General features: G+C 39.8%; 1 protein-coding gene across 1 annotated transcript; it reads left to right on the top strand.

Annotated features, from left to right (window-relative positions):
• LOC107615489 lies at positions 9692 to 10861 on the top strand. Its single transcript, XM_016317548.1, has one exon. It carries the CDS (start codon positions 9692 to 9694, stop codon positions 10859 to 10861), a length of 1170 nt encoding a protein of 389 aa, XP_016173034.1.

The following is an 11342-nucleotide window of genomic DNA, read 5'->3' on the forward strand; positions in this document are numbered from 1 at the left end:
CAGCCAGGATAATATTGTGGTAGAGGGAAAGATCATCTCGGGTCCCGAGGATGAATAAGAGGTTCCTCTACCTAACCCGAAGACTTCAGGTGCAGAAGTCGGTCAAATTCCTCAAAATCCTGAGCTTATAAATGTTGAACTCCCGCTTTCGCCGACTGGTCCTATTCTGGCTATGCTGGTTTCTGAATATAACCCGACTCCTTCTGCCCGAGCTGAGGATGTTGCTACTGGCGATGAACTCAACCCTTTGTAGTTCCTTTTACTTGTTGTAGTATGAATGGCCCGAAGTGTGGGTCTTTTATGAACAATCTTTTATTTGTAATAGCTTTGTAGCTTTCTGAATAATTTATTTCATTATAGTTTAAACACCTTTTGGAATTTCCTTTTAAGAACCTTTCCTTATTATGACTATGATTATAGGTTTTTGGCTTTTTGTTAGTTTAGCTCTTAGCCTATACAGTTGTTTAGTTAGAAATCATGTTTCAACAACTTTTACTATTGTTTTCTTTGCTAAGTTTAAAATTGATGTCAGCGAGGTAGATCGGTAAAGAATATTGTGTTTCCCTTTATAAGTTCCGACTTCGTGTAATCGAACTTTGTCAAGTTATTTTTACACTTTGTTTTTATTCCGCCTTAATTTTTTGGCTGATTTTACAAATTTTTTATATAAATTCTTACATTAATTTGTACCTCGTCACTTCATCTTGCTAACCACTCTAGGTCGGGCAATAATTTTTGCGGTTTGTCGAGCTTAAATTAATGCATTTTTAAACTTTAAAGAAAATAGATTTATCATTGATAAATGAAAAATTTCTTTGCATAAATTTGCTACTAAGGATTTTGACTACCCTTAACCCTTGTTATGGTGCCTCATTAAAGTCCCCTTCAGAAAAGAAACCATTTTTCGAAAAAAATCTTTAAGGTCGGAAAAAAGAGTACACCAGGGAACCAGGTGCGCAACCTAACTATAGTATTTCCTTAGGTTACATGCGTGCCACGACCTCGGGAGTTCCCTTCCTTCTAGGTCAGACATTTTATAGTAAAATTTTTCCAAGACTTCAATAATCTTGTAGGATTCTTTTCAGTTTGCAGCTAGTTTTTCTTCTCCCGACTTCTGGATTCCGATATCATTTTGGATCAGTATAAGGTCATTTGTGGTGAAGCTTCTTTTGATCACCTTTTGATTATACCTTAAGGCCAACCTTTGCTTTAGTGCTTGATAAACCACTATGAATTTGGTGAGGAAGAGCTCGAAAGTGAAGAATCTTTTCAAAAGGTGGAAGTCCTTCGGCAAGGTTGGACGGGAGTTGAATACTTTGTCAAGATCGTCGGAGACTTCTCTACCTAGGTTGTCGTCTACTCCTTTGTTTGAGTGGGTAAAACTTATCTCTCTTAGCTTCAGATGGCCAACTTAGGAGGCTTTGTGGAATGAAGTGTAAGAGAAGGATGTTTAGTGGTTGGAGTTGCAAATCAAGACTCATCAAGGTTGAGATTTCAAGAGCTACATGCAAGGGTTGGACTAGTGATCAATTGGTTGGATCTAAGAGAAGAGTTTGGTACTTCATTGAGAATTCGGATTTCTTGCCACCCGGTTGGAACAATGATGATCCACTTAAAGATGGACGTAGAAACAAGATTTAGGATCCCAGCATACAAGAGGATCAACTTTGGGAGCTCAAAGCTTGTGAAGAACTTCATCAAGGCTTGGTGAATTCACTTGGAAATATTGGAGCTTGTTGGAAGTCCAAGCATTGGTGGAAGTTTCAAGATGAGTTCAAGCACAAGCCACCATGACAAGGAGCTCACCAAATTTCGAACTTAAGGACTTTAACTAAAAGTGCTAGGTGGGAGACACCCCCACCATGGTAAATTCTTCCTATTTTCTCTTTTATTTATATTGGTAATAAATTGAATTTTTATTTTTAGTTAGGATTATTTAGTTTAAGATGTGGTTTCACTTATTTAATAAAGTTTGGCTTTACTTTGGTAGCTTGTTAGTTTATTTTAAGCAAAAAAAAAGGGGAAGCTCACGCGTGCCCGTGGCCGATGCACACGCGTCATATTGAATGTTGCTCTCTAGTACAACCTAACCCACGCGTGCGCGTCGCTGATGCGTCATTTACAATTTTGGCTTCCCACGCGTGAGCGTGGCCGACACGTATGCGTCGTATGTTAATGATGCCACCTCCAATATAAAACCCCGAGAGTTGTGCGGGAACTGTGAGAGTGTTGTGCGAAGAGCACAATTCACCTCCATGCGTATGCGTGACTGACGCATACGCGTTACTTTCTAATGTCTGCTTCTCACACATACGCGTGAGGGACGCTTACTGATAAACCCCAATTTTGTGGTTTATATTGTGTAGAATTTGGGGGTTTTTGTCAATATTTTTCACACTTATCCACAAGAAATGCATGGTTTTGTGTTCTCTTTCTAATTTTACTTCATGATGAAAAACATGCTTATTTTGCCTTAGAATTGCTATATTTTGATCCTCTTTTATTGTCATTCAATGCCGTGATGTAATTGTTGAGTGATTTTAGGGTTTATAGGACAAGAATGGCCTAGAAGAGAGAAACAAAGCATGCACAAAAGGAAGGAACATGAAGATTTGGATTTTGGGAACTTCAGCATGGGCGCGCACGCACACTTCACACGCATGCGTGGATGTGGATAGCTGGAAGCTACGCGCGTAAATTGGCGCATCCGCGCGGATCAGAGAAATCCCACCGACGCGCACGTGCACATGGCGCGTGGTGCACGAAATTGTGTATGTCAATGTCAATATTACTATTTCTTACAATTTCGCACAACTAACCAGCAAGTGCACTGGGTCGTCCAAGTAATACCTTTCGTGAGTAAGAGTCGAATCCCACGGAGATTGTTAGCTTGAAGCAATCTATGGTTATCTTGTAACTCTTAGTCAGGATATCAATTATAATTATCAATTTGAATTGCGAAGAATAAAAGAGCATGAAATAAATACTTGTTATGCAGTAATGGAGAATATGTTGGAGTTTTGGAGATGCTTTATCTTCTGAATCTCTGCTTTCTCCCTATCTTCTCCTCCACGCACGCAAGGTTTCTCCCATGGCAAGCTGTATATTGGTGGATCACCATTGTCAATGGCTACCATCCGTCCTCTCAGTGAAAATGGTCCAGGTGCGCTGTCACCGCACGGTTAATCATCTGTCGGTTCTCACTCATGCTGGAATAGGATCCATTAATCCTTTTTCGTCTGTCACTACGCCCAACCTTTGTGAGTTTGAAGCTCGTTACAGTCATTCAATCCCTGAATCCTACTCAGAATACTACAGACAAGGTTTAGACTTTCCAGATTCTCAAGAATGCTGCCAATGGATTCTAGCTTATACCACGAAGATTCTGATTAAGGAATCTAAGAGATACTTATTCAATCTAATGTAGAACGGATGTGATTGTCATGCACGCGTTCATAGGTTGAGAATGGTGATGAGTGTCACGGATCATCACATTCATCATATTGAAGTGCGAATAAATATCTTAGATAGAAACAAGCGTGTTTGAATGGAAAACAGAAATAATTGTATTAATTCATCGAAACTCAGCAGAGCTCCTCACCCCCAACAATGGAGTTTAGAGACTCATGCCGTCAAAGAGTACAAAGTTCAGATCTAAAATTTCATGAGATACAAAATAAATTTCTAAAAGTCTTTTAAATACTAAACTAGTAACCTAGGTTTACAGAAAATGAGTAAACTATGATAGATAGTGCAGAAATCCACTTTTGGGGCCCACTTGGTGTGTGCTGGGGCTGAGACTTAAGCTTCTCACGTGCCTGGGTTGTTTTTGGAGTTGAACGCCAGGTTGTAACCTATTTCTGGTGTTGAACTCCGACTTGTAACCCGTTTCAGGTGCTGAACGCCAGACTGCAACAGAACTGGAGTTGAACGCCAGTTTAGGTCGTCTATTCTTGAGCAAAGTATGGACTATTATATATTTCCGGAAAGCTCTAGATGTCTACTTTCGAAAGCAATTGGGAGCGCGCCAATTGGACTTCTGTAGCTCCAGAAAATCCATTCCGAGTGCAGAGAGGTCAGAATCCAACAGCATCAGCAGTCCTTTTTCAGCCTGAATCAGACTTTTGCTCAGCTCCCTCAATTTCAGCCAGAAAATACCTGAAATTACAGAAAAACATACAAACTCATAGTAAGTTCAGAAATATGAATTTTGCCTAGAAACTAATGAAAATATACTAAAAACTAACTAAAACATACTAAAAACTACATGTAATTAACCCCAAAAAGCGTATAAAATATCCGCTCATCATAACACCAAACTTAAACTGTTGCTTGTCCCCAAGAAACTAGACAAATAAAATAGAATACAAATAAGTCAAGAAGCAATAATTTCTCAGAGTTTTTGAGTGAAGCTCAGATTCTAATTAGATGAGCGGGACTAGTAGCTTTTTGCGTCCGAACAGTTTTGGCATCTCACTTTATCCATTGAAGCTCAGAATGATTGGCATCTATAGGAACTTAGACTTCAGATAGTGTTATTGAGTCTCCTAGTTCAGTATGTTGATTCTTGAACACAGCTACTTTATGAGTCTTGGCCGTGGCCCTAAGCACTTTGTTTTCCAGTATTACCACCGGATACATAAATGCCACAGACACATAATTGGGTGAACCTTTTCAGATTGTGACTCAGCTTTGCTAGAGTCCCCAATTAGAGGTGTCCAGGGTTCTTAAGCACACTCTTCTTTTTGCTTTGGACCTTGACTTTAACCGCTCAGTCTCAAGTTTTCACTTGACACCTTCACGCCACAAGCACATGGTTAGGGACAGCTTGGTTTAGCCGCTTAGCCCAGGATTTGATTCCTTTAGGCCCTCCTATCCACTGATGCTCAAAGCCTTGGATCCTTTTTATTACCCTTGCATTTTGGTTTTAAGGGCTATTGGCTTTTTCTGCTTGCTTTTTCTTTTTCTCTCTCTCTCTCTTTTTTTCCTGCAAGCTTTTGTATTCACTGCTTTTTCTTGCTTCAAGAATCAATTTGTTTATGATTTTTCAGATTATCAAATAACATTTCTCCTTTTTCATCATTCTTTCAAGAGCCAACATATTTAACATTCATAAACATCAAATTCAAAAGACCTATGCACTGTTCAAGCATTCATTCAGAAGACAAAAAGCATTGCCACCATATGTAAATAATTAGAATTTTTATTATTAAAAACTCGAAAAATATTGCCTCCTTATTCTAAAGAAAATTTGCTATTTTATTCCTGTTTAATGATGATGAGAAAAATAAATTATAGCTTAATTGGAGATAAAATCAAAATATAGATACTAATTACTACTATATAACTTCTAAGGTAAAACTCAAATAAGAACAATTATCACAGAGTTAAGGCTAAGATTAGAACTTAACAACCTTGACTTTGGGAAGTGGATGCCTCTTTAGTCTGTAGAGTGCTTGGTCCTTCAAGAGATAGCTTCTGACGCTTTAATTCCTTCAGTTCACGCCCTTGCTCTTCTTGTTCTCTGAGCAGTTTGCAGAGCATGCTGTTTTGATTTTGCTGTTCTTCCTTTATTTGATCCATAGCTTCTTGCAACTTGGTAACAGATGCTTCAAGATGTTCCCAATATTCAAATTGAGGGATTTCTAGGAGGAATTCATGTGCCCCCCTCTTAATGGGGTTATCCTGCACTTGCTGTTTTTCCATTGTGGTTTTAGTGATTGGTTGCTCAACTGAGATATACTCTGTTATCCCCTCCTCACTCCAGCATCTTTGCAAAGCATAGAGATTAAGCTTGGGTAAGCCAACCTTGCATCCTTGGAGTTCTTGTTTGCAATTATGTAAAGTTCACATGAAATCAGTTGATGAACTTCCACTTCTTTTCCCAACATAATGCAATGGATCATCACTGCTCTCTTAATGGTGACTTCAGAGCGGTTTCTAGTGGGCAATATAGAACATCCAATGAAGTCCAGCCATCCTCTGGTGACTAGTTTGAGATCTTCTCTCTTGAGTTGATTTGGGATGCCCTTGCTGCTGGTTGTCCACCTGGCTCCAGGGATGCATATATCCTCTAGAATCTTGTCCAGGCCCTTGTTTGTTCTCATCATTCTCCTATTGAAGGAGTCTGGGTCATCTTTTAGCTGAGGTAGCTTAAGATCTCCCTGATTTTGTCAGGGTGGATGTGAGTCATAGAGGGCAGTTCCAGATATTCTCTGCCTGTCTGTTTGCCACAGATTAGCGTAGAATTCCTGAACCATATTCTTTCCCACTTTTGTTTCAGGATTAGCTAGGATTTCCCAGTTCCTGTTTCGAATTTGCTCTTGGATCTCCGGATATTCATCTTCTTTCAGATCGAATTTGACTTCCGGGATCACTGATCTTAGACCCATTATTTTGCAGTAATGGTCTGAATGTTCTTTGGTTAAGAACATCCCTTGATTCCAAAGTGGTTTTGGAATACTCTCTTTCTTGCCTCTTGGAGTGGGTTATTTTCCTTTAGGAGCCATGATCTTAGTGGTTATGGTTTAGTGATCACGGATAAACACACCAAACTTAGAGGTTTGCTTGTCCTCAAGCAAAAGAAAAGAAACGAGAGGGATAGAAGGAGAGCTAGTGTCGAATGGTGGATGAGAGGAGGGAGGCCGAATGTGGCTTTAAAAGGGAGGGGGTGGGTTTTCGAAAATTTTAAAAAGATAAGATAGAGGATATGATTTATAAAAGATAAGTATGATAAGAAAAAGATATAAAAATTTGTGGATGATATTTGGAAAAGATAATTCTGAAATTTTTTTATTTTGAAAAAGATTTTGAGTTTTGAAAAATTTGAAAAAGAGTTGGATTGGATTGAAAAAAAAAATATTTGTGTTTATGGATTAAGATACATTTGATATTTTTGAAATAGGGATTTTAGAAATTAGGGTTAAAAAAAAATTTTGGAATTGAGAGTTTGTAACATGTTTATGCAAGAAATAATGAATTGAAACATGAAAATTAAAATTAAAATGAAAAATGTGAAGTAAAAACGAATTTACCTCCTCTCTACCATCCTGGCGTTAAATGCCCAAATGCCGCATGTTTTGGGCGTTTAACGCCCAAATGCTGCTTCTCCTGGGCGTTCAACGCCCAGCTGTTGCTTCTTTCTGGCGTTGAACGCCAGGAACTCCTTTGTCACTAGGCGTTTTTCTGAACGCCCAGGATGCTGTAAATCTGGCGTTAAACGCCCAGAAGCTGCTTCTTTCTGGCGTTTAACGCCCAGATGGCTATCTTTACTGGCGTTAAACACCCAGTAGATGCTCCTTTTGGGCGTTTAACGCCCAGTTGTACCTCTTACTGGCATTTTCTTGCCAGTGAGCTCTTTTTTTCTGTTTTGTGTGCTGAATCCTTCTGTAACCCTATGAACCTATGCAATTGACTTTTTACCATATTAAAATTGAACTTATATGCTCTAAAAATAAATAAAATGAAGAATAGGGCAAAATAACAAAAAGAGTTTTGCCAATGGCTGGGTTGCCTCCCAGCAAGCGCTTCTTTATTGTCTTTAGCTGGACTTTGCTGAGCTTTTAAACTAGCCTTAGCCTTGAGCACTCTTGCTCAACATTGCCTTCAAGATAGTGTTTGATTCTCTGTCCATTAACAATGAACTTCTTATCAGAATCAATGTCTTGAAGCTCCATATAACCATATGGTGATACACTTGTAATCACATATGGTCCTCTCCACCGGGATTTCAGTTTCCCAGGGAATAGCCTGAGCCTAGAGTTAAACAACAGAACCTTTTGTCCTGGTTCAAAGACTCTTGATGACAACTTTCTGTCATGCCACCTTTTCGATTTCTCCTAAGCTTGGCATTTTCGAAAGCAGTGAGTCTAAATTCCTCTAGCTCATTTAGCTGGAGTAATCTTTTTTCTCCGGCTAATTCGGCATCAAAGTTCAGAAATCTGGTTGCCCAGTAGGCCTTATGTTCCAGTTCTACGGGCAGATGACAGGCCTTACCATACACAAGCTGGTATGGAGAGGTCCCTATAGGAGTCTTGAATGCTGTTCTGTAAGCCCACAGAGCATCATCCAAGCTTCTTGCCCAATCCTTTCTGCAGGTACTTACAGTCCATTCTAGGATCCTTTTTAGTTCTCTGTTAGAGACTTCAGCTTGCCCATTTGTCTGTGGATGATATGGAGTTGCCACCTTGTGGCTAATCCCATATCGGACCATGGCAGAGTAAAGCTGTTTGTTGCAGAAGTGAGTGCCCCATCACTGATTAGTACTCTAGGGACACCAAACCTGCTGAAGATATATTTTTGGAGGAACTTCAGTACTGTCTTAGTATCATTAGTGGGTGTGGCAATGGCCTCTACTCATTTGGATACATAGTCAACTACCACCAGAATGTAAGTATTTGAGTATGATGGTGGAAAAGGGCCCATGAAGTCAATTCCCCATACGTCAAACAACTCAATCTCTAGGATCCCTTGTTGAGGCATGGCGTAACCATGAGGCAGATTACCAGCTCTTTAGCAACTGTCACAGTTACGTACAAACTCTCGGGAATCTCTATAGAGGGTAGGCCAGTAGAAGCCACATTGGAGGACCTTGGTGGCTGTTCACTCACCTCCGAAATGGCCTCTATATTGTGATCCATGGCAATGCCATAAGATCCTCTGAGATTCTTCTCTAGGCACACACCTAGGGATTATTCCGTCTGCACATCTCTTAAAGAGATAGGGTTCATCCCACAAGTAGTACTTTGCATCAGTGATTAATTTTTTCTTTTGCTGCCTGCTGTACGCCTTGGGTATGAAGCTTGCAGCTTTATAGTTTGCAATGTCTGCAAACCATGGTGTTTCCTGAATGGCAAACAAATGCTCATCCGGAAAGGTCTCAGAGATCTCAATAGAGGGGGGAAACTCCCCTTCTACTGGTTCTATCTGGGACAGATGATCAGCCACTTGGTTCTCTGTCCCTTTTCTGTCTCTTATTTCTATATCAAACTCTTGCAGAAGCAACATGATGCCAAGGCATCTTAGGCGAGTTTCACTAGCATTTTTCTGTTAGTTTTAGTTGTTTTATGCACTTTCTTGAGCTTAAAGTAACCAAGAATGGTTAAATGAATAACAAAGCAATGAACCATCCAAATAGTATGATTTTTATGCAAATTTCATGAGTTTTTAGTTATATTACTTGAATGCTATGAATGGAAGATTCTCATGAAAACTTGCAAGACTTTGATGCAGTTGTTGGATGATTTCAGGAAAGAAGAGGCTAGGCCAGGAAGCAACAAAAATCAATAAAGGAAGCTTGAATATCACATGTGGAGTTTAAGTTCCAGTTTAAGCTTAAACTGGAACTTAAACGGCCAAAATCATAAAAGCTGAGGAAAGGGTGAAAGTGGCATTTAACCTCCAGTTTAACCTTAAACTGATGAAGTCCAATGAAGTCCAGGAAGATGCCTATAAACTGCTTTTGTTCCCATTTTCACTTAGGGACAAGGCAGCTAAGTGGCTGGAATCATTCCCAAGGGGGAGCCTAACAACATGGGACGAGGTGGAAAGCAAGTTTCTGGCACGTTTCTACCCCCCACAAAAGGTCAATAGGCTTCGATCTGAGGTTCAGACTTTTAGACAACAAGATGGTGAAACTCTCTACGAGGCATGGGAGAGATTCAAGGATTTGACAAGGAAATGCCCACCAGACATGTTCCATGACTGGGTGCAATTGCATATTTTCTATGATGGACTCTCTTATGAATCAAGGAAGGCTGTAGACCATTCATCAAGAGGTTCATTGAACAGGAAAAAGACTGTGGAAGAGGCCATTGAGGTGATTGAGACAGTGGCTGAGAATGAGTACTACTATGCATCAGAGAGACACAACACTAAGGGAGTCGTGGAGCTGAACCATGTTGATACAATCCTAGCCCAAAACAAGGTGTTTGCCAAGCAACTAGCAGAGCTCACTAGGAAATTAGAAACAAAGCAAGTGGCTGCGATACACACACAAGATCAAGAGGAAGAAAGCACTGAAGGAGGTGATTGGGAAGAGGCCAACTATGTGGGAAACCAACAAAGGCAATCATATGATCCACATTCCAACACTTACAATCCAGGATGGAAAAACCACCCAAACTTTGGGTGGGGGAACCAACAAACCCAACCACAAAACCACAAACCTTACAACCACAACCAACATAACAATTCCACATACCAAAACTCCAACCAAAGATCATACCAAGCCACACAAAACACTTACTCCCAACCATCATATCATGGCCAAAATAATCAACCTACCCAACCTAATCCGAACCAACAATTTCAAGATCAATTAAACAGGATAGAAGGAGTGCTTGCAAACATGGGTCAGGACATAAGAGAGTTGAAAAACTTTAGGGATGATGTGAGATCTACCTTAAGGAACCATGGTGAAAAACTCAAGAGGATGGAGTCTCAAGTAGGAGAGCTATCTCAACAGGCCCCCAAGTCAACTGCAGTGTTCCCTAGTGACACAGAAAAGAATCCTAAAGGGGAACAAAAGAGAGTGAGGTGGGAAGAATGCAAGGCCATCACCACATTGAAGGAAGTCTCAGAAGAAGAAGGAATCAGACCCTCAGAACAGGAGCCAGAAATCTTGAAGGAAAGTGTGGAAGAAGCTAAGCAGGAAAGTGAAACTGAGCAAGCCAAGGAACTGCAAAAAGGCATGCTGGAAACATACCAACCAAAAGCACCATTTCCTCAGAGGTTAGGAGGAGGTGAAAAAGGGAAAACCTATTCAAGGTTTTTAGAGACATTTAACTCTCTCCATGTCAATATTCCCTTTCTTGAGATTCTCCAGCAAGCAAGAAGTTCCTCTGGATTTAGAAATTCATGACAAGTATACCATTTGCATGTTTTAATACTTTGATTTCAATTACTTTAGGTAGTAAAATTGTTTAAGATCAAAGAGCCAAAGTGACTATGATTTGTTATAATTATGCACATTCATTAAGGATAACCAACATGGATTTCATGTCATCAGGAGACATCACCAAACACTAAGTTTGGTGTCCAGTAATAAGTGTGCATACATACAAAGGTCACGGCTATAAGCTCAGGAAGTCAATCATTGATTTACAATTCAAAAAGAAAGAAAAAAAAAAAACATGTACAAGTACTATTCATTATTCACATGAACGAAAAAATGATAGCAATTTTGTTTGCTTGTGCAGGTACAAAAGGAAGGATAAGAATGGAGGAAAAAGACAAGGGGGAGGTACGGTGCTTGGTCAAAAAGGAAGTTCACAAGTCTTTGAAACTAACACATGGGAAAAGGAAGTTCTGCATGAAAAGATAGCTACATGTACAACCTAATG

The sequence above is a fragment of the Arachis ipaensis genome, chromosome B09 (genome assembly GCF_000816755.2).
Source record: "Arachis ipaensis cultivar K30076 chromosome B09, Araip1.1, whole genome shotgun sequence".
In the NCBI taxonomy this organism is placed as follows: Eukaryota; Viridiplantae; Streptophyta; class Magnoliopsida; order Fabales; family Fabaceae; genus Arachis; species Arachis ipaensis.

Coding starts and splice junctions, on each gene's coding strand:
- LOC107615489 (XM_016317548.1), top strand. CDS start 9,692: ATGTTCCATGACTGGGTGCAATTGCATATTTTCTATGATGGACTCTCT.